The sequence below is a fragment of the Danio aesculapii genome, chromosome 2 (genome assembly GCF_903798145.1).
Source record: "Danio aesculapii chromosome 2, fDanAes4.1, whole genome shotgun sequence".
Classification (NCBI taxonomy): Eukaryota; Metazoa; Chordata; class Actinopteri; order Cypriniformes; family Danionidae; genus Danio; species Danio aesculapii.
Genome location: NC_079436.1, coordinates 8602002 through 8627326, shown reverse-complemented (window position 1 = coordinate 8627326; position 25325 = coordinate 8602002). Strand labels below are relative to the sequence as shown.

General features: G+C 37.5%; 1 protein-coding gene across 1 annotated transcript; it reads right to left on the bottom strand.

Annotated features, from left to right (window-relative positions):
- Positions 1 to 6448: 6448 nt before the first annotated feature.
- b3gnt5b (UDP-GlcNAc:betaGal beta-1,3-N-acetylglucosaminyltransferase 5b) lies at positions 6449 to 14060 on the bottom strand. The gene is made up of 2 exons (XM_056465906.1): positions 13894 to 14060; positions 6449 to 8120 (listed from the first exon to the last, which is right to left on the bottom strand). Exon 2 carries the CDS (start codon positions 7954 to 7956, stop codon positions 6802 to 6804), a length of 1155 nt encoding a protein of 384 aa, XP_056321881.1. The 5' UTR covers positions 7957 to 8120; positions 13894 to 14060; the 3' UTR covers positions 6449 to 6801.
- Between the last annotated feature and the right edge of the window lie 11265 nt (positions 14061 to 25325).

Here is a 25325-nt window from a genome sequence, read left to right as displayed (position 1 = left end):
CCCATAAGTGTTTCCCCTTCCTATTATTTTTGTTTTGGTTTGTGTGTTTGATTGTCAATATTGTAAATAGATACACGGTAAGAGGCAGTAGTGGTTGGACGCCACTTTACTTTTTTGTAAATATTTTCACCTGTTTTTTTGTTAGTCAGGGAGATAAGTGTAGATTTTGTATTTTTATTTCTGTTATTTTATTGGGTGTAGTAAGTTTCATTTGGGTGTTTAGTTAGTGTATTTTTGTTTATTATTTTTCTGTGGGTTCACCCCGAGGTATTTGGCTTCACGTTTTTTTTCTTGGTGATAAAAAAAAAAAGAAAACACACAAAAAAAAAAAAGCCAAATAAAGAGACCCTACACAAAGGGGTTATTAAAAGTGAATTTTATTTGTCGGGTGTTCTTTTATGTTGCGGCCTTGACCCTAGATCAGGGTCGTAACAAAACAAAAACAGCTATAATGTTATAGCAGCTCAAATTTCCCAGATTTAAAAAGCTATAATAATTGATCTGATGGGTGTTTTGAGCTGAAACTTTACAGACACATTCTGGAGACACAAAAGATTTATCTTAAATCTTGAAAAAGGGGTAAAATAGGTGCCCTTTAAAGTCTAAATCATGTTTTCCTGTCTGACACGAGGCGATGGGAACTAGGAATCTGCATGCACTCGAAAAATGACGTTTGCTGTTTGTTTAAACTACTTGTTTAAAATGAGCTGAAACAACACAATTATTGAGTTTTTTCAAGGGACAGCTTGATAGTTTTATGTTCAATCCACTTAAATTTGTAAAACTAATAAGCTAAAATTCCTTCACGTTGTCCCAACACAAATCGATTGTGTGGAACCAGGGTTTTTTAGTGTTGTTAGGTTAACTCACGTTTCAGTTCAGTCTGATATGATAACATTTTGAGTTCACGTCACTTCTTTCTATTAAGTTTGAAAATGAAGTCAAAGCAACTCATTTAATTATTTCCACTGCTTGATTTTACTGAAGTGAAACAAACTCACCTACTAGATCGCTTTCACACCCTCAGATTAATAATGATGCTTTCCAGCTATATGATAACCACAAATGTTGAGCGGAAGTCTATTTATTTTTATCAAGTGTGAATTTTGCAGAAGCTTCGTGATGGTGACTTTGAAATATTGTGACAGTGTGGTTTAGCTTATTCTTGTGCTGGTCACAAAGCTTATTTTCTGAAAAAATGTAAAGCACTTGTTCAAGACGGGACCAATATTATCTGAAATTGATCAGACTATAAAAATCCAACATCACTCCAGTGCTCTGCTAGAAGAGGCTGTTCATTTACTCCGCAAATGTGTGCGTGAATATTCAAGTTTATCTTTCTTCAGAAGCTCTTTTGCATCTTCAAGTTCATGTCTCCTGTTTGAGCACATTTGAAATGCAAAATACTTTCTGTGTGTGGCTTCAGAGGACACGTTGCAGAGTCCTGAGCCTTATTGTATGCAGTAAACAGCGTTGCAAGATTCCGCAGCCCAACTGCAGCATAAAACCTTTCCATTTTAAAACTAGTATCAGCCCAAAAACCTGTACATTAGAAATGTACTGTCTAATACAGAGTGCATCCGGAAAGTATTCATATTCATTCATTTTCTTTTTCTGTGATTTTGTGTGATTTTTCAGGTTTTTAATAAATTTGCAACAATTAAAAAAAATCTTTTTTCACATTGTCATTATGGGGTATTGTGTGACGAAATGTGAGGAAATAAATGAATTTAATCCATTTTGTAATACGGCTGTAACATAAAAAAATAGAAAAAGTGAAGCGCTACGAGTACTTTCTGGATGCATTGCACAGTAACTTATTAAAGTTGTAGTGTACAGGTTTTTGGGCTGATATTTATGCTCAGACCCTGCAGATCTCTCTTTAAATTAATATTTTCTATAGGATGCTTTACAATATTATATTTGTGTGAACACATTAGATAAGTTAGTACCAAAGCCAAAACTGGAACTAATCTAACAAAAATACTTAAGGTCACAGTCCAAATATTAGAACATCCAAATGAAAATGTTGGTGGACAATATTAAATAAATATTTACCAAGCAGGGAAAATTAAGAGAAACATAAAAATATATAACATTTAGCCAACTAATTTTGTAGTTTGTGAAATGTTTTTTGCAATAACTTGTTAAGTTCTCTAACTAATAAAATAACCACATAACAATAATAACAACTAAACACCTGACACACTGTTGTTGACTCAACTAAAATCAAGGCAAGTGTAGTACTTGGCTTAAAAGCTGAGTCTTGAGTCTAAGTTGAGCCTTGATGTATCCAGTAAACGTTGTAGAAAACCTTCCTATTCAAAAACAAAAAGTAATATCAGGCCAAAGACCTGTACACTTCAACTTCAATGTCTTCTATACAGTAACATTCTAGTGTGCAGGTTTTTAGGCTGATATTTATGCTCAGCATAAATGAGTACACCCCCCGCAGATTTCTCTTTCTAAGTTATATTTTGTATAGGATGCTTTAAAATATTACATTTCTGTTTATTTAATTAGTCAGTACCAAAATTAGAACACCCGAATGAAAATCATGGGAAAAATATGTCACTCTGTCAGGGTTCATACACATTTTTTCTACTAAAATTCCATGATTTTTCCAAGACTTTCAGGTAAATTTTCATGAAATGTATTACTGCATATCGTAAAAAACGCTATTTAGTTTCAGTTTATATTTATATCTATGTCAAATTGATTTAGATAATGCCTACACTGCACTAATAATGTGCGAGTATGTGATTGGCCAAGGACAGAAAAGAAGTAAATACAACTAACCTATATTCAAGTATACGGATATCGGTTCCCCATGACTTTTTTTTTAAACTTTGTGGGTTTTTTCTGATTTTCCAAAACTTTTCCAGGCCTGGAAAATGCCATGTCAAAATTCCATGACGTTTTTCAGGTTTTCCATGACCGTATGAACCCTGCACTGTTAAAAAAAGGGAAAAAGTTGACTTAACTAAAATCAAGTCAAGTGTAGGACTTGGCTTAAAAGTTGAGTCAACTCAACAAACATAAGTACATTTTTTATAGCGCAGTTGTATTAAAAACCGGTCAAACTTTATAACCCTGCCCAATGCTTTTTCTCTGGTCTAACATGACCAAGAGAAATGCAATTGGGCTAGGACCCTCGAATCTGGCAACACTTTCAGTAATGCAAATGCAGTTTACTAGACTAGACAGAACAAACTGTGATCTCAGAAATAATTATGACAAGCATGCGACCAAATGTTACTGTATTACCACCAACTGCCTACTCCTCACCTAATTCAAATGAACAGCCGGGATTATTTAGAGGTCTACTTAACATTGCCTGGCCAAAAAAAAAGGTTATATTGTATTGCAGTGATACTGAAACCCACGTGAACACGAGGAGGACATGCAAACTCCACACAGAGATACCAACTGACCCAGCTGGGATTCAAACCAGTGGCATTCTTACTGTGAGGCGATGGTGCTAGCCACCGTGCCACCTGAGCTATTTTTTAAAACCCTAAATGACCTCAGTCATATGACTTTCAAGCTATTGACCGCTTGCTCAATACATAATTTTGTTTTGCCATGCAGTGTAGATTAAGAATTAGCCGGAGAACGTTTCATGAGAAGAAACACTCGTGCCAACAGAGACTGGCGTCAACATAATATGTGGCATGAGATAATGATGTTTTTTAGGGGACTTTTGAGGACGTTACTCTCTAAATCAATAGAAATGCAGTTTGAAATGAGTGCTATTTCTAAGCACTATAAATCCCATTAAGTAGGTCTTCGTTTGTGTAAAGCATCCATTTTTGATGCACTTAATGGAAGGGTTATAAAACCTCTGGTGTGTCCGAAATAACTTGATAATCTACTGTGCCACAATCCCCCTGTGATCGCCTGGCCTTAGAATCAGTACAGGATATTTCTCCTTGCCTTCATTTGAGACTCTACAAGTCTATAAGCGATGTGGTTTGTTTGTTTGTTTGTTTTTATTTGACAATTTTAACAAAAATATACCAGCCCAATTAGATGAATTAATACATAGTTTAAGTGAAGTTTATTTATAAACTAATTTCGAGAGGATCACATGATTATGACTGCTTGCGGTTGGTCCCGCATTATTCAATTTATGATTCACCAATCAGACGATTCCTAAGCCACTGTAAATGTCCTAAGTTCCATATCACAGCCGTCTTCGTTTTGAAGAATCCCCCTTCCACCCCTACTCCTCCTCCTTTCTAAGATGGGTGGCACTGTGGCCAAGCAGGTAGCGCTGTTGCCTCACAGCAAGAACGTCACTGGTTCTAGTCCTTACCAAGCCAGCCGACGTTTCTGTGCGTAGTTTACACAATCTCCCTGTGCTCATGTGGGTTTCCCCCAAGTTTCATGGTTTCCTCCCATCGTCCAAAAAAATATGCAACCTAAGTTAATTGACTAATCCAAATTGGCACCATAGACATGCACCTAGTAAGTAGTTATCTCTTAAGAGCAATCACTATCTGTTCATTAGCTACTACAGCAGGGGAGTTCTCGAGATCTACCTGAGCTCAAACTCCCCTCTCGCCTTGCAAATGGGAGGGAGCCCTGGGCTCGAGGATCTTATGAGCTCAGGACTCTCTTCCAGGACAGCATGCCAAACAAGCTTTATAATCAATCATCAGCTAAGTATGAACTCTTGAAAAGAGATCGAAGATGAAATACACAAAAAAGCCACAAAAGCGGCTTATTTCCATTGTGGTCCTCAATATTCTTTAAAAAAAATTGAGCAAATCATAACAGGAGTGCAAGCATCATCAGTTCAGCAACTCACCACAACGAGATCCTCAACTTCAACCATAGACTGATTTCACATGGCCGCCATTTTGAAAGCGAATTCCAGTCTGCGGTGGGAAGAAATCCGGAAGTATCACCTGGAGTCACACAGGAACGTTGTGTACCTGGCTGTATATCTTATCAGGAAGAGAAAATGAAACAAATTTATAATTTCACTGCCTTTCGAGTGACCTGAAAGTCTGTTCTGAATGGATAGTGAAAATAAAAAGGAATATTGGACCTCTGGGGCTGCACAGTGGCGCAGTGGGTAGCACAATTACCTCACAGCAAGAAGGTCGCTGGTTCGAGCATGGAGTTTGTATGTTCTTCCAGTGTTCGCGTGGGTTTCCTCCACAAGTCCAAAGACATGCAAGGAATTGGGTAGGCTAAATTGTCCGTAGTGTATGAGTGTGTGAATGGGAGTGTATGGGTGTCTCCCAGTGATGGGTTACAGCTGAAAGGGCATACGCTGCGTAAAACATATGCTGGATAAGTTGGCGGTTCATTTCGCTGTGGCGACCCCAGATTAATAAAGGGACTAAGCCAAAAAGCAAATGAATGAATGAATGAATTACAAGTAACTGTAATTAAATTGCATAAAACTGTGAAAAAGTAATCTAATTATAGTAACTAATTGCACCCTACACTGGTTGTAAGTCATTATTATACAAACAAAATTGTCAGTACTCTGGTACAGTGACAATGGTCACTGAAATAACTTGAACCTGGGAAAAAGTAATGATTAAACAAAAATGACTGTGAAGAAACTAGTCAAATCTGTTGTTGCTTTCAAATTGTGGTTTGATAGCTGTGATGTCCCTAGAGTGTGAATGTGATGTTTCAGCTCAAAATACCCCACAAAAATGTTTTGTAACCCTTTGAAACTGCCACTTATAGGCTTTGATCCTAATTGTGCCTGTTTGGTGACTGTCGCTTTAAATTCAAATGAGATCGAGCTCTTTTTAAAAGAGGGTGGAGCTACAAATGCCTGTGCGTCAGCATAATGGCAGATTCAAAACCGAGACTACCACTAATAGGCGGGGCTTTTCCCCTCTGATGACACGTACCAAGGGAGAATGTCAAGTCAAAGTGTTTCTGCAGAATGTTTTTATGAAGTGTGATGATAAAAAATAAAATTAATACATTTTTATCCTTAGAAGCTGGTTATATTCACACAACTGTTTACAGTTGGGATTTTTGATAAAATTAATAAAAATTGTGTATTTAGGGACTTTGTCTTCAAAATATTAACCTGCAGCTATATGCATTTTCGACCAGCTGTTTTTTCAGTAATAGAACAGTTACTTGGTGTCATACATTCTTTTTAATCTGTTATAAAAAGGCATAACAATTTTTTAAAGCATGTGACTAGTTCCAAGTGATGTCAATTCCTCTGACAGGAAAACTGTGAAAGACATTGAGGTATGCCATTATTCTTCTCTCATTAATTTTGACTAAATGTTTACGACACACCAATAGTAAATTCATTATATGTCTGTCACAGTATTTCAGTGAATTTCTCATTCAATTTTTGAAAACAGTAATATGATGAAAATAACTAAAATTCTGTTTTAGACATGCCATGTCAGTTGAGAGTAGCATCTTGAGCTAAAAAATGGTGGAAAGTCTGTCAAACCCAACATCCATACAAAATACAATAAGGCAAATTAATTCATTTGATTGGAAGTCAAGCTAACACAAGAACCTACAAAAAGCAATTACTGCCAAGATAACGGATTTATTGATTTTTCAGAATCCATTAGGGCTACTGATGCACTGAAGATCTAAACAATTTCCTTTAACTCAATGCGATAAACATGTTGCACAATGTAACATTCTGTAAATGATATTTCTCTCCCTTTTCGGAACACAACTCTGTCTTTTTCTACCAAATCAGTCTAACGTACTGGTATGCAGTACAATACATCGTTACTCTAGTAATCAGACTTTATAAGAGCACTTGCAGCAACAGTGTTCTGTTGATTTTTAATAAGTGTCTTGTTCAAAAAAAGCTGCCGTACATGGATAAGAGTTTGAAAAAAATGGTACACACAGGAGCCTCACTTTTACAGCGGTGCAGTAGAGCCTTCGAAACAGTCCTGAAGACATCGGACCATCTTCAGCGTTTGTTACACGCCTCCACATCTCATGAATGTCACTAACGTGTCCATGAGAAGTCATCATCTGGCTGTAGATGCAATGGTGATAAGGAGCTTTTCCCTCTCCGGAGAAGAACGCGTGATCCTTGGGAGCAACGTCCATAATTTTTGCGCAGATCCCGAGGAAGACGTCATCGATGTGAAAGGACGCGTTTATGGTGAGCGAAGCTTGATAAATTCTGGAAACCACATCTCTGGAGAGGACATACCCAGATCCAGGGGTGTAGTCTGGGTAGGACAACCATGGGTACAAGTCTCGGGAGACATAGTACTTGCTTTCTTTGTCTCGATTCGGAGGTGAACCGCGGTGCACCCTTCCAATCCAAATGTCTTTGGTGTTGCTTTGGCCAAACCCTTGCAAGTAATGAATTAAGTTGGGAGTGTGGACAAAGACATCATCGTCCGCAGACATGAGGAACTGCGCATGACGGCAGTACGTTTCTTTCCAACCAAGCTGCAGCAGTAGCTTCAGAGTCAGATTGTGAAAGGTGTCTGTGAAGTCCTGCTGGATGAGATCATGATACCTTTGGTCCTCAAACATGAGATCCTCCTTAAGTTTTCCCCTCTCTTCTGGTATAGGATGGAGGCCAAGAGCAAACAACACCTTTACAGTGACACCCAGGGTACTTTCAATGTAAGTCTCATTCCCCCAAGTTGAGCGAATTGCCTGTCTCCTCTCGAAGTTCTCAGATGAGCTTTTCACAAAGAGGAGCAGCAAAATGTCTTTTTTGTCACACTTTGTTTGATTGTTTATGAGGTACCTGTGGTTGTTGTACTTGATGGCATCCTCGGGATGGACTATAAAGCTTGAGTTGATGAATTTGAAGCTATTAAAAAGGTAGCGGTACGAGAAAGACATTACATGGGTTACAACACTGTTGTCAATCTTTTCCCAGTATGTCATGAGCAGTAAAGTACTAAAGCAGGTTAACATTAGCCGTAGGTGATACTTCTTAAATCTAGGCATTTTGAGAACTGCCATGACTTTGGCTTCAGGTCCAGAAGCAATTCCAGGCTATGTTTCATCCACAACCATGGTGGCCTTCAAGACTTGGTGTGGTACTGTGTCTGTTCAGCAGCCATTGATGGTAAAATCTTCATCTTGACAAAAGACAATTGTGGAGCTCCTGGTGTGATTGTGCAAGTCTGTAAGAGAAACAGACATGACAGCTTAAGTGGACTTGCCCTGTATAACGATGACCAACCATGTTACAAGAAAGCAAGGTAAGATGAGATGTGTGATGCATTCAAACTACAATGTAGTATTTGAAAAACAGTATGTAAGCCGAGTAGCATTCCTGAATTTATAGTATTCGAAAAACACTAGACAGGGTTTCACAATATATTACAAATGTATTGTTATTGCGCTAATAGTATATGCAATATACATATCGCAGACATGCGTATTAAATTACATTTATTTGATGCATTAGTTGTTTATCTAAATCTCTGTCCAATCAGAGTCTTACAACCCACCTCCCCGGTAGTTGCTGTTCTGCTATTGGCTGGAGTGGTACAAAAGGTGAACCTAGAGCTGAATACTACGGCTGCATCTGAAAATCGCATACTTCCATACTATAAAGTATGCTGAATACAGTACGCAAGCTGAGTAGTATGTCTGAATTCATAAAATCAAAAGACAGTATGTGAGAAGTACCCGGATGACTTCCGGTGAGATTCTAAAATGCGCATCCAATGCACACCTCACTATCCCATGATGCACCGCGAGAGAATTCATGAATGGGAGTGAAGCGACACAATTGACGCAGGTAGGTCATGACAGATCATTACAAAATAGTGGATGTAGTACGTTCGAGTTCCATTCATACTGCTCAAATTCATACTGTATAGAATGTACTTTTCTAATGGCCAAGTAGTACATTTGAATTCAAATGCAGTCCCTACTGATTAGTAGGTGATGTCGGACACAGCCTAATGCTGTGTTAACACCAGACGCGGAACGCGTGAATAAATCACGCTATTTGCTATTCATTATACCCATGTCGGCAAAAGGATTTCCTCTCGGTACACCAACAACATGCACTACTTCTTAATTACACCCCTACAAAAGCAAGCTCATGATTAGTTAATGAAGTGCAAATGTCCGCTGAAGTTCAGATTTTCCAACTCGAGCGATTCACACCAACGCGTCAAATGAGCACAGCGCTAAACTTCACATCATTCGCGCCACAGGATGTCTACTCTCATCTTTGCATTTACCTAACATGTAAATCACTCTTGCTTGATGCTTCATCTGCATCTGGTGTGAAAGCAGCATAACGCTTATGGCGGGAGTCAAGACTAAAGAAGAAAATGACAACAACCAGAGTCAGGAGATTTTTTTTCATTCATTCGTAGTGTTTTAAAAACTAAATGTTTGCACCTTGACAGTTTTTTTTTTTGTGAGTTTTGGTTAACCGACTGTTTCTGATGAGATTTTGAAGTCCAACAAATGGACATTTTACTATCCCATAGGATAGTATGGGACAACTATCTTTGAGGATAGTAAAGGGAGAGAATTAATGAATGGGATGAAGAAACACAGCTCAGACCATGTTATAATGCAACATGGTAGATGTAGTATGTCTGACTTCGATTGATACTACTCATATGCATACTGTATAAAACATACTTTTTAAATGGTCCCTTAGTACTTTCATGTTCCTAAGTACCTACTACATGCATAGTATGCGATTTTATACACAGCATAGGTGATTAATCAGTTTGACCAAGATGTCTAATCTCCCACTGTGATAAGCTGACATGCTACACTAAATATTTGAACTGCGTTTTACTGTTTTAATTATTACTAGCAAACTGTTAAGTTGTGGTCACACAAGAGTTTGAAAATGCAAAATTCTCGTAAAGTACTGCGAAAGTAGGTGGGGTAAGACAAGATGATTAAACATCGATAAAGCGACTGAGGATTTTAACAGCAAAACATACAGTTTGTAACTTTTATGTAACCATTTCTAAATTTTATGGAATTGTTAATGAAATGAAGACTATGCAGTATTATTTTACATTTGATTATTCAATTACTGCATACCTGAATACATTTAGACTCTTTGGAAAACAATAAAACGCAGTATATTTAATTTTCTTTATTGATTTTATCTGTGCTTGTAAATTGTTTATTATAGAAATAGTGTGCTCAATAATATAAATATTATGCTTACTATACAAGATTGTGCTCAAGTGCAATACAAATAAACTTAAATTATATTTTATGCACTCTCCTACAGAAACTTTCCAATAAATCTAAGATTATAGGTTATTTACAAGCATTTATTCAACTTATCTAGTGAAATTTTATTTATATCGTAATATACATCACAATGTGTAATTTTTCAAGTATCGTGCAGCCCTATTTCATAGGTAAGAGATCACAACTTTGGAACACAGTGACATGAAACTTATCAGACGAGCTTGCGTTTCCTGCCTGCCGCATTTGCATGCATATAAACGGAAGTCTATATAGGGGGAAAATGCAGTTTTACCATGGCTGTATGGTTCTGTCATACAAGCCTTAACATTTTGTTTGTTTTATTATCTGAATATAATATTAATAATTATTGAAGGATAAAGGCATTCCATGTAGGATAAAGGCATTCCATGTAATTAGTTGAAAAAATTTTATACATTAACTAATATGAGTAGTCTATGACTAAAACTTTTTACCCAAAATATACTACTGTTGATTGCTCAACCTCAGGTTTCGTTATGAAACGAAAGATGTTTTAGACCCCATTGACTTACTGTATAAATAAAAGCATTCTTAAACATGCCGTAGCATGAAAATCTGGATAATCCTACACATAGCTGAAAAATAACAGTTCGGTACATAGAGATGACATACTATGAGGCTTAAACCCCATAGTTTCCTTGTCTCATGTAAACCCTGTGAGTGTAAAATCCCACCAAAAAACAGGCTGTTAATATGCACCCCTCAGGCAGCGTTTGATTGGCAACAACATTTCAAAGCAAGATAACAACAACATTTTCCCGCTTATTTTTAAGTTTATCCAAGCTTACAAACTTGCAAGACACAGGGCACTGTTCTTCAACTTCAGTGGTCACTGGATGTGTTTTATTCAAAGTGAATGGTTCTGCAAGCATTGTTGGTTATTTCTATGCATCTCATTTAAAAACATCCTGTTTTGCATGAATCTACAGTAGTCAACATTTGAAGTGGGGGAAAAAAGTCATCAAAATGGTCCTAAGACAAAAATGGGTGTTCAACAGTTTTAGACTATTTACATAAACGTTTTGATCCACTTAAAATGTTGCTACTGTAGTTTTTCCAATTATCAAGTTTCAATTTCTCTAGTAAATCACATCATGATATACAGTAGTCAACATTTAAAGTGGGTTAAAAGTGGATTAAAATTGTAGTAGGACAAGGATGGGTGTTGTTTGAAAGTTTTAGAACAGCTTTAATGAAAGATTTTGATGCACTTCAAATGTTGACTACTGTATATCTAAACACATGCACACACAGAGAGAAGGGCATTGGATTTATTACAAATAGAACAAGACCTAAACCAAGACAACCTGACATGTAGCAATCCATATACATTTTCGCAATCTTTGCCATCCGTTACACCACAGTCTTGTGTAAACGGAGTTTGTTAAAAGTGGGTTTCAAGATTTTGTCTGTGTTAACATAAAAAACAACATATGAGTACAAATAGAATGACTTTTCTATGCCATCCTAAAAGAAAAAAAACAGCATATCCTCACTTCTAAATTACTGCAATGCAAATTTTATGCAATGTAAATGCAAATGTGAAGAGAAAAATGCCTGAGGGTCTCTGTTTTCTTTATGGAAACACAATAAAATCACTGGCATCTGTCAAAAGACCGGCTATACACGGAGGGTACAGCTTTCAGAGCGCTGAGCCTTCACCACCATTAACCAATCAAATTATGATATAATTATGATATCATAGTCTAACTGCAATTATAAATAGTTGTTTAATAGTTCTGACAATAACATTCATTCAGTGTATTCATTGTAAAAATTTTTACCTTGCACTTTTGTGTTAAAATGTACTATTATTAAATAGGATTTGCGTTTTCACATTCTTATTCCAATACCTCATTATTAAATTGTTGTAATTATTTTAATTAAATTAAGTATTCCCAAGATTAAAATATTATGTGCTCTTTGGAAGAGTGTACTTGCATTGTAATGCTACTATATCGTCATTCTGACATTATATAATGATGAGTGGCATAAAAGGGTCCTAAAATGACAATAATATCATTTATCGCAATATATTTTGGTGCAATATATCGTAAAACAAAAAATAAATATCGTGACAGGCCTACACACAACTTTAAAATATGATGATGATTTCTAATTTGTCAAATAAAAAATGTCTTTTTTTCTCCACATAATGAAGTCATGCAAGTTTGGAAGGACATAATTGTGGAATCATCATTTTTGGTGAAAAAAAAAAAGAGTTTGAAAAAGAGGCCTTTGTTAAGAAACTACTAAGTAACAGGTTTCAAAATCACCTGCATACGCTGAATGAATGTTACTGTCCGAACTCTGATATCATAATTAAATCATAATTTGATTGGTTAAATGTTGGTAAAAGCTCAGAGCTCTGAAAGCTGTACCCTCCGTGTAGAGCCGGTATCCATAAAAGAAAACAGAGACCCCCAGGCATGTTTCTCATGGATTAAATATTACTGTACTTTTCTGTAACTCTGAACACATTGGTTTAGATATACAAATTTAAATAATATGACGATTGATTTCAAATTTGTCAAATAAAAATGTCTTTTTTTCCTCCACATAATAAAGTCATGCAAGTTTGGAAGGACATTCTAGTGGAATTACAATTTTTGGTGAGCTAGCCTATTAAATAACACATTGAAATTTGAAAAAGACACCTTTATTAACCCATGAATCATTTAAAAATTTTACTTTTTATGCTAAAAAAAGAAACTACTAAGTAACAGGTTTCAAAATCACCAGCATACGCTGAATAAATGTTACTGTCCGAACTACTAAACAACTATTTATGATGGCAGTTAGACTATGATATCATAATTAAACCATAAGTTGATTGGTTAAATGGTGGTGAAAGCTCAGAGCTCTGAAAGCTGTACCATCCGTGTAGAGCCAGTATCAATAAAAGAAAACCGAGACCCTCAGGCATGTTTCTCATGGATTAAGTATTACTCTACTTCTCTGTAACTCTGAACACAATGGTTTAGATTCACAACTTTAAAATATGATGATGATTTCTAATTTGTCAAATAAAAATGTCTTTTTTTCTCCACATAATAAAGTCATGCAAGTTTGGAATGACATAATAGTGGAATTATCATGTTTGGTGAGCTAACCAATTAAATAACACATTGAAATTTGAAAAAGACACCTTTATTTACCTATGAATCATTTTAAAATTGTACTTTTTATGCTAAAACAAGCCCAGGTAATCACATTCCATGATCTCCAATATTCAACTGCCTCATTAAGTACACTTAAAACGAAAAAATATATAAAGAATGAGTAGTTTAGGGTAATTCAGCTGTCTAGATAGACCACCAGACAGACAGCGAGCAAGTATCTGGACACTTATTCATTTAAAATGTATCATATTTGCATAAATAACCACATGTCTAACCAAGTAGCAACTGCAAACAAATGATGTTGGACCATCTCTCAGAACTAACACTGCTTATCTGAACTTTTTAAACAAATTATGCTAGTAGGCTAGTCCAAATGACTGAACAAATGAGCTTAACCTAACTTTAAACGAAATACTTTGAATGAAAAACGTATGATATTAAATGTCAAGTGATAAGGTCAAATACTTATTACATACAACGTATTACTCTTTAAATAACTTGAACTACAACTGTTTCTTTTTTAAATGACAGTATAAAATGAAGGACTTACCATGTGGATTCACCTCAGGTTTTAGTTAAAGCCCCAAACATTAACGCGTCTCTTCCATTGGCTGACTTTTGACTTTATTCACGATAGACTCAGGCATCTGTGAACAACTTCTCCTAGTTAATAACGAACCTTGTCCTGAGGAAGTTGTTGTGAAGTGAACTAACCACGAGGAGAGTGTGTTTGAGGAACGAAGGACACTCCCGTATTTGTTTAAATTATTGTTAAAGGAGACGCGTCTATTTGCCCAAACGTATTAATGACGTGTCTGTTTAATATGCTGACTTAGACTTTTAATCACAATAAACGACGCTAATGTTAATAAAGATGTACCCTAAATTCTGGGCTTACACAAAACTTATAAACATGTCATACAGATAAGGTATGTGAAAGAAAAAAAAAGTTTGGCAAACACTTACCAACACCTTAAACAAACAGCATTACGGTCCCACTATAGATTACAAGAACCCATAACACGATGACCTCCTTCAGCTAACAACTCTTTGGTCATGATACTCTTAATTTTATTTTGGATTTGTACCGCTCACAATGTTGTTCTGATAAAATTGGTTCGTTTTGATAATATCAATAATTGATGTTATTTTGGATAAGAGTGCATTAATTATTAATACTGAAACTAACAGTCATTTATTGTGCTCGTGAAAATGATTGTGCTCATGATACTAAAAGAGTCAAACCCAAAGAGGACATTTTGTTTGAAACCTACACCAGACACAACAGATCACCATTGGTTATGATACATTCATTCATTTTCTTTTCGGCTTAGTCTCTTTATTAATCATGGGTCGCCACAGCAGAATAAACCGCCAACTTATCCAGCACATGTTTTATTCGCAGCGGATGCCCTTCCAGCTGTAACCCAGTACTGGGAAACACCCATACACAATCATTCACACACATGCACTATGGACAATTTAGTTTATCCAATTGACTTATACTGCATGTCTTTGGACTGTGGGGGAAACCGGAGCACCTGGAGGAAACCCACACGAACATGGCAAGAACATGCAAACTCCACCGCAACCAGAAATGCTAACTGACCCAGCCGGGACTTGAACCAGCAACCTTCCTGCTGTGAGGCGATTGTGCTACTCACTGCACCACCGTGACACCCCACACACCATTCATTCATTTTCTTTCGGCTTAGTCCCTTATTAATCAGGGGTTGCCACAGCGGAATGAACCGTCAACTTATCCAGCATATGTTTTACACAGCGGATACCCTTCCAGCCGTAACCCAGTACTGAGGAACATCCAAACACCCTCATTCACACTCACTAGGGCCAATTTAGTTTATTCAACTATAGCGCATGGCTTTGGAGGTTGTTGCTAGACCGGATGACTGATACCCCCCAACCCCAACCCTAAACCCAACCGTCACAGTACTGTAAAAATATTAATTATTGTTAAATAGTGTCATTAAAAAATGCTGCTATATTAATGTGCCTATCGCATTTCCGGCCCGCTGCATATGCGATCTAGACTTTACCGTCTTTGGACTGTGGGGGAAACCGAAGCACCTAGAGGACACCCACTGGAACACGGGGAGAACATGCAAGGTCCACAGAGAAATACCAACTGACCCAGCCAGGACTCGGAACTAGTGACCTTCTTGCTGGAGGTTACAGAGCTAACCACTGAGCCACCGTGTCACCCCCACCACACACTATAACGAACAATCAAAATGTTTGTTGTTTCAGTTTGTTTTTCATTCGGTATTGACCAGCAGGTGTCCTCAGTGTACTACTGAGGCATCTGACAAGTTATGTATTTATTAAATATATATGTATTAATCTTATCAAATGAGTTTAGCAAGCGTAGTAGTGTAACAATAACATCAAACTATTTATCCACACTCCACAGCATTTTAAAAGGACACAATTTGAGGTACTTTTATTTTTATGCTACTTGCTAGCCTGGCTTGCATAACTCCAATGTATTTTTTTTATCATTCTTCTCCATCCCACTATTTTCTAGATGGTCATTTTGTTTCAATAATCTTAAAAGAGGGCTTAGCTTGAAGCAGAATCTCCACAATGCCGTCTGTAGCTTTAAATTTCGCTAGCCACTTTCCATGTATTCTTATAACGTTAGCTGTCAATGTTTTATGCTACATCAGAGGGGAAAATCATCCTGAAAGTAATCCCAATGACATTATCTACATTTTTATCGTTATAGACGTGGTCTGAACTTTGCTGTTGGTTTACATTCAGAACATTTTTTAAGAACTCTATCATGATCTTTGTCGTTATAGTGCTTGGTGTGAATGGGCCTTTACTACAACATCCGGGGAACTCGGCAGCATTAACCCTATAAACACCGACGCAAATCAAACTATATTATACAACCATATAGACCATTTTGAGGGATGTAAACAAAAACAATTGTCCCAACATGTTTCGTGTTTTACATATTTAAGTTCTATGGCTTCCGAGAATCCAAAAAGAGCCACATATTGATAAACAATGTTATAATAGCTGTTTTAACATCAAGTTATGGTTGACTTGCCTACAGTTATGAAACAGTTTGATAACAAGAAGGAAATGTTCATGGGCCAATGACATGATCACATCGAAATGGTCTGTAAAACAATACAAAAGAGAGAGAGAGAGAGATTAACGTGAGAATGTGACTTACCTTTATTTCTACATTAGGTTAGTGTTCAAATTAAGTGATGTCTCCTTTCAAATTCCCACATTAGGACTGATCATAATACGATCTCTGTCGCCATCTGATGGCGGAACAACGTAACGTCAACCGTCAATGACTTTTTTTTATTACAAACAGCCACCATTATGCAATACAGAATTTTTTTATTAAACATTTCTGTAATTTATAACATACTATTTATTGAACAACATTATTAAACAAACTACAATAAGCAGCCGCTAAGCAAATTAGGCAAACAAGCAATGACCACTTTTTAATAAAAAGTGAACTTACATGCAGTCAAATTTAATATTTGCTCTCAACAAATAACAGATAGTTGCGATCAAATATTGCCACTTGGCATACCTCAAACCTATTTATATTTCACATTTAACAACAGAAATACTTGGATCAGATTGTAGAAGTGCTGGCTATATGTCTGAAGGATGTTTGACGGGATGAACGCGAGCCGCTCGAGGTCCTGTAAGTACCATATCGCCGAAATAAATAGCGACACATTTTTCAAATGGTGCTCGCTTCATAAATAAATAGCATATTTGAAGACTAAATAGCTATTATATAGGCTTAAAAACTCTCAAAACTATGTGACACATATGTTGTCCTCCGCCATGACACTTTCTGTCAGGAATGCTGCCCACTGCTTCATACACGGTAAAACCATTAACATGACCTTGTCAACTCAGAAAATGCTTTCTCATAATTTTATTTAAGTAAAATTGGCTACTTATATTTTTACTAGGTTCTCACTAGCTTGTTCTGATAAATTGGTTACTTAATCAACAATTAATGTTTTTTTTTTTTTGGATAAGCCTTTATTATTATTGATAGCTATAAAGTCATTGTGAAAATGATTGTCCTCATGATAGCTACTAAAAAGATTTGTGAGTTTTGTTTGGTGTAATGAAGTGATAGTCCACATCAAAATTAAATTCTGTCATCATTTAGGGCAGAATGGGTAGACACCCCTGTATCTAGACAACGGATTTTACAATTTTGTTTTTTAAACCCCTTCCATTTCATGTTTTTTTTTCACCAAAACATATTTTTTTGCATGTAAAAAGCAAGTTTTTCTTGCTGTCAACTTAACTGTTTTTGATTCAAGTAGAAAAACCTATATCATACATGTTGATGAACTATCAACATATTAAACCATGTGATGATGCTAGCTGAAGATTAGCATGAATTGCTTAGAAAGATCTTTATTTTCTAAAATGTGGCAGTGGGGTAAAATGAGACAAATGCTCTTGGGTAAAATGAGACACGAGGCACAAGTTAAATTTAGTCTAGAGCAATTCCGTCCAAATGTCAACCTTGCCATGAAAAAGGTTTTCGCCAAAATAGCAAGACTGTGCTGTTTCTGTGCGTAAGCTTGTATTTTACAGTGCTTCTCAAAAATGTCTCTGTCAATGTTGTCAAACTATTATATTTGATTTACCAAAGTCACACAAGTTGTAATGTCACATCCGTCACATCCATAAGAGAGAGATGTCGCATCCATAACGAAGCTTTTTCCTCATAAATGCAAAAATGTAAAATCAAATAAAATTAATCATGTTTGTTTTATAGTGAGCCAACTCTTCTTCTTTTGATGAGCATCGTTTCTTTTGGGTCGCGCAGTTTAATTCACAGAATTTCTACAAAGTATGTGTATACTGTAAACTTGCAGACTTTTTTTTTTGTCACATCCATAACGCATGCTTATTTTGCTCATTTAAAATATAAAAAATGTTTACAGCTTGATATTTTTCTGCTCCCACAACTCTGTGGCTAGTTGTTTTGAAAAATATAAAGAGATGTTTAAATATAATGTTAACATATACTTCCTCTGTCAATTTATGTTTTGAGATTTTACTTCAAATGCCACGCTTCATAATGCTGGATTTGCTCTCTATCAGACTGCAGGACTTGTGAATGAGGCCTTCATGTTAGCAGTGACACCACGCAACATCAGTTCTAGATTTAGGTCTACTTGGATTTTACAATACGACTGAGAAATTTTGCTTGAAGAATTGTTTGCTAATCCAATCATTGCGCGTAGTTTAAATAGATGTGACATGTGTTTCCAGCCAACCTGGATATGCGTCGCCTCATGAAATACCACCACTTCTATAATGTCCCCCAGAACACAATCCAAATGAAAGTGTGTGAAGACAGCCATTATAATTGATATCCCTGAGAAGCAGGCAATTGAAAAGGCTTATAAAGAAAAAGAAAAAAAACCTAGCAGGGAAAAGTAAAAGAATAGCCAATAAAAGGAATAATTGAAAAAGGAAGCAAGCAAAAAGGAAATCATTGTTAGCAGCTTTGAGAAAAGTGTCTCAGTTGATCATGTGGCTGACGAAGAGAGGTCTGTGGATGAGAATAGTAATCCAAATAACACAGACCTGTCTGTGGGTGACTTTGTCATAGTGAACTTTGCAACTAAAAACACAAACGTTTGTTACATTGGCATGGTTAAGAAAGTTGAGGATGACAAGATACGCACGACTTGATTTTGCCATGTACGATGTGATCCTGGATTAATATCTATGTTGATCCTGGAACATCATTTTTGTTGGAAAATGTAATCCCTACCCCTAAACCCAACCATAGCTGTAAACTATTTCCAAAATTAGAAGGGAATAATAGTTGGAAAACAATCATGTAGAAGTGCATAAACATAAATGGTAAACTTGTCCATTATTTCTGATTGGAATATTGTTCCAGGATCAACGTGAAGTTTTATAAACTAATTTCGAGAGGAGCACGTGATATGATTGAACACGTCTGGCCACTCAGCTGTAATCAGTAATAATCCAATCAGAGTGATCCTAGTTTACTATAAATGGATCATTTTCTCCCTACTGTTCTATCTTTGTTTAAAAGAATCCCCCCTTCCACCCCATCTCCTCTTTTTCCTCCCTTTTCTAAAGGGGGAGCTCTCGAGACCTACCTGATCTCGGATCTCCTGATATGCTTATCGACCGGGCGGGAGCCCTGGGCTCAAATATCTCCGAGCTCAGGGTTCTCTCCCGGGACAGCATGCCAAACCTGCTTTATACGCCAAGCATATCTAAGTGGGGAACTCTTGAAATAACGTTTGGGTGAAATTAGGTTGGCGATGAGGTATGTGCACAATTTCTAAGAAGAATCCAGGGAAACACAAAAGTGTGAGACTTGTAGAGTATGACAGTAGGCTGATGTTCTAATCCAGTCGGGTCCAGTCATGTGTTCTGAGTGCCAGCCTGCTCTATCTGGTTCTGATTGTCCTTTTCTCTGACCCACAGACACTACAGTTGGCTTTAAGGGTCCTGTGTTCTGACACCCAGATTGTGTTTTAATCTAACTGGTTCTATCTGCCATTAGAATGTAAATTCACCTATTTTGAATTAGACTGTTGTATTAGATTTTGTTCAGAGTTACTTTCAAGTGTTTAGGAAACAAATGTGCTTAATTGACCAATCCCCATTCCATAAGTGAGGTTTATTAATAAACTAATTTCGAGAGGATCACATGCTTATGATTTATCACAGCCGGTCTCGTATTAAGCTAATCAGTATCATCCAATCATATGAGCCATAAGCTACTATAAATAACCACAGTTTCAGTCCACTTTATCTTCGTTGGAAGAAACCCCCCTTCCTCCCCATTCTCCTCCTTCACCTCAGATCGGGCGGCACGGAGGCCCAGTGGTTAGCACTGTTAGCCCCACAGCAAGAACACTGCCAACCCTGGTCCTGCCAGGTCGGTAGGTGTTTCTGTGAGGAGTTTGTATATTCTCCCCGTGTCCGCGTGGGTTTTCCCCGGGTTCTCCGGTTTCCTCCCACCATCCAAAAAATATACATCATGCATAACAATGAAACATTTGTCTAGCCCCTTTTTTTTCCTCACGTGTTCCCTTAGCTACTGCAGACGGGGAGTTCTGAGATCCACCGAGCTCAGGCTCCCCTCTCGCTCTGCAAACGGGAGGAAGCCCCGGGCTCGAGGATCCCTTGAGCTCGGGGATCTCTCCCGGGACAGCATGCCAAACAAGCTATTGATGAATTATCAGCTAAGTGTGAACTCTTGAATTAACTAGTCCGACATTAGTTCTAAAATGTGTGGTTGTCAAGCTAGCTGTCAGGATTCTAACTCTTACAATGTGTTGTTATGGTAGATGAAAAAGTAAGTGAATCAGTTTACCCACAGCTTGTTCACTTTACCCCTTTGTTTTCTCTGGTCTGTCTCAGTTTACCCCTAAACTGTAGTAAAGCGAGACACAAGACGACCTTTTTTTTTTTTAAACAATCATATTTTCATGAACCTTTATCCTAAATACAGTCTGATCATTTCTATTGCTAGGAAACTTTCTGAATTCATGAGAAATGTGTAAATATAATTTTAGCTCGCTTAGAGCAAATGTAAAAAAAATGTCTCACTTTACCCCACTCTGCCCTACTCGTTGTCAAACCTGTTTGAATTTCCCTCTTTCAGAACAAAGATAATGCTGGGGGGAAAACCGACATGACTTTCAAAGTATCTTTTGTTCCACCTACTTTGGATATTTTCCAACATTCTTCAGAATATCTTGTTTGGTGTTCAACGGAAGAAAGAATTTCATAAAGGTTTGGAACTGCTTGAGTGTAAGTAAAAGGTAAGGACATTCTCATTTCTTGGGTGAACGATAGTCGCAAACCCAAATACATATTTTGAGGTAAATATCATTTGAAACGTACACCTACTTTAACTTAAACAGTTACGGAGGATGAAACAGTGTTGTTTTCTCTAGAATATCTCATGGCTCTCTGCCAATCAGCCCTCAGCATTTCCTCTTTGGCATCAGGGTTCATAATCTCATCTGTTTTCATCTCTTTTTTTAAAAACTGGTTTATGATACCTGCTAAAGTATAAACTGGGCCCACACCACAGTATAAGAAACATCACCATTCAATGACTTTTGCACCATCATTCTTTAATCTGGTTTCTGGAGGTCATCTGAAATGTTGATCTCTAGATCTAAAAAAACTAAATGTACTCTTATTAGTGCAAATTTCTCTTTGAGTAAGTCAATAATGTGTTTATTTGACAATTTCATGACGGGTTTATGGTCATGAGTTTTGGGTCATGACCAACAGGACAAGATCTCGGATACAAGCAGCCGAAATGAGTTTCCTTCGCAGGGTGGCACTGCGCACTCTTATAAATAGGGTGATAGAGAGAGCTCTGTCACCCAGGAGGAGCTCGGAGTAGAGCCGCTGCTCCTTCACATCAAGAGAAGTCAGCTGAGGTGGCTTGGGCATCTGTTTCGCATGCCTCCTGGATGCCTGCCTAGGAAGGTGTTCCAGGCACGTTCCACCGGGAGGAGACCTTGGAGAGGACCCAGGACATGCTGGAGGGACTATGTCTCTCGGCTGGCCTTGGAATGCCTCAGGAACCCCCCGGAGGAGCTGGAGGACGTGTCAGGGGAGAGGAAAAGTCTGGGGTTTCACTCCTAAGACTGCTGCTTACGCAACCCAGCCCTGGAAAAGAGATGAGGTGAGCTTCAATCAGGTTTAATTTTCCTAAAAAAAAAAAAAACTGTTCTTTAACATCTTCATACAACTTCTGACTTTTCATTTTTTTTATTAATTGGTTTGTGGGACGTGGTCGTGCTGTCGCCTCACAGCAAGAAGGTCGCTGGTTCAAGCCTTGGCTGGGTCAGTTGGCATTTCTGTGTGGAGTTTGCATGTTCTCCCCGCGTTGGCGTGGGTTTCCTCTGGGTGCTCCGTTTTCCCCCACAGTCCAAAGACATACGCTCTAAAATTGTCCGTAGTGTAAATGAGTGTATGAGTGTTTCCCAGTGATGGGTTGCAGCTGGAAGGGCATCCGCTGCTCTTTCGTCATGAGCCAAGGCTGTGTTCAAAATGACATCAACGTTTTTTTTTAAGTGCACTGCAAAGGGAAAGCAATTGTAAGCATGAAGATCGCTAAAACTGAACTTTAAAAATGCTTTGAAAGCAAATTACACCTAAGAGAGATGACCTTAATGCTGTTTTTTTTAATCATTTCAAGTATAAATGTCAGAATATTCTAAATGGCATATAGGCATAACGGAATAGAACACAGCCAGGAACTATGTTTCTAACTACAGCTCCAGAGGTTGCAAGCATAGAAGTTTGCGACGCAGTTTGCGAATGTTCGTTGGAACGATGGATTTGGAAAATGCCAAATCAAAGAACTCTGTTCGTAACAACAACTTGCGACCTTACGCCACATTTACACGGGGCGTCAGCTTCAACGCTTCCCATTCACTTTGAATGGGTGACGTCAGGCGTTGCCGTACTGCATGTGGATCTGTCGGCGCCGCTTTTTGGAATCCTTTTCTTATAAATTTTTTTTTGTAATTTCTATATCCCCTGTAAGTTTATTATTATTTAATTGTTTTTTTTTTCCAACTGTTTTGTTCCTTTGATGTAAAAAAAATGTAAACATTGTATTCCTAATTTTTGTATACTATTGTTCTTGTTATGCAATAAAAAAATAAATAAATAAATAAAAATAAATAAATAAATAAATAAAAAATCTGTCTGCGCCGCTTCAGAGGCGTTGTTCTGCAGAAGTTGGGACTTGCTAAACTTTTCAAGCGCCGAGGGAAGCATCAGCCAATCAGATCGCTGTATGCGAAAACACCAGCTCAGACAGTAGCCTATTGCTGACTAATTTCATTGGCTGATGCTGCTATGACCATCGCGTCAGCCCCAACTCCAGACATGCCCTCTGTCAAGCATTGATGCTGAAGCCCCATGTGAATGGGGTGTTAGTTGGCTAACGATGGTTTTTGGAAACGCACCCCAAAGAGAGAGATGGTATTAACGCATCAAAATTTTGTTGTCGACCACCATAAAACAGGAAGAAATCATCATTCTCTCCATCATATGGATTTACTTTCATTGGTTAGACACAGTTCTGTGGTGTTGGTGCCGTCACTTATTGATCCGTGATCTGTAAATGTAGCTTGTGTGGACACTGCTGCGCTAAAAAAATAGCTTTGCTACTGAAAAGCTATTTGATTTAAAAAATAGCAATGCTACCGCCCAACACTGCAGTCATTACAGCAAATGCTACACTTATGTTCAAACATTTATACAATATAAAATTTGTGATAGAAAACACATCATTTACATAAGCAAACAAAAAAAGCCAGTACAGTATATATTCCATACTATAGACTGTTTTCTTGTCTGAAAGCTCTTGTAGCAATGTGTAACAAATTATCAGACGACAATCAGACGAGAAGAAAAGCTATGGATGAATGATTCACTGATTAAACATTAAGATCAGTTGAGTGAAATGATAGACAATGGATTAAACTGAATAATAAGAGATGCAAGACAAAAGTTTATAGTAATAGCTTTATAAAAGGCAGTTGCTGGGAATGAAACGCTTATGTACAGGGTTTTCATGCTTTCATGAACAGCAGATTCAAGGACTTTTTAAAAGCACTGATAATTTAAAATCAAGCGCCTTTCTAATTTATATCAAAGCATATGATGAAAGTTCTTCTATACTTCTACACTTAAAATTTGCCTTCAAGTGTTCACACTTAGCTGATGATGAATCATCAGCACTTTTAATAGTTTATTTTACAGACTTATAATATGCTGTTGTTCTATTGGAATTTTCATTCCAAAATGGCCGCCGCGTGATACTAGCGGCATCTAGTGGCTGTTTATCAAACAACAGAGTGTCGCTTCTTGGTGATTCTATGCTCTTTGACGGCATACAGTTCACCGGAAGCGGTTTACCCAGGTTACTGACAAATCAAAAGTCCTTCTGCGTGCTTCTGCATATACCCTATCTCACGACAATTCGTAACTTTTGATTTAGTGGATAATTCGTATGATCTCATTTTTACAATTTAGTATGATTTGCTCATCCCCTAATGACGGCTGGGTTTAGGGGCGGGATTGGGTGCCATGCCTCCTTTTTTAAATCGTACATTTTCATACGAATTAGCCACTAAACTGACAAAACTTACGTCTCCTTGAGAGATCAGGCTGGAAAAGGAAGGAGGAGTAGTAGGGGTGGAAGTGCGATTCTTCAAGATGAAGATATACTTAGCGAAGACTGATGTGAAACTGGTGTCGCGATACCGAAGCGCAAGTGTTTCGAAACACTGCACCTAAGCATGATCCGAAACACCTAGGTCATGTGACTAAGAGGATTCGAAACACTCAGGTCATGTGACCTAAAGTGTTTCGAAACACCAGGTCAGCGATTCAAAGCATTGTACATTTCAGAAGCGATTCATGACCTGGCGAATCCATGTTTGACTGACAGGATCTGAAAAACTCCTGTAGTCTAGTGGACCGTGCGTGTGCACAGAGTGACTGTGTTGCAAAAGACCAGAGTTCGAATCCTGACTTGTACAAGTAATTATGATGAACAAGAAATTATGATGTGATGTATTATAATTATGCCCAAAACAAGACACATTTATTTACAAAGTATTTATTAGGATGTCAGACCAATGTGAAAACAAAACACCACACAAGAACAGAGCATTTAAAAACTAATGTCTACAGCTGCATCTCCCTGGACTCAAACCCATTATCTCTGCATGCTAGTCAGGAACCCACACCACTTCACTAAATCACTCGAAGCCTCAAATCTACAACGTGCGGTTTAATACCTCAATTTGCTCAACTGTTACTTTGCTGAAGCTGTTCCAGAGCAGTACATAAAAATGACCACCAGGTGCTGTAACAGTAGAGATGGGTTTCGAAACCATTCGAAGCTTCGACACA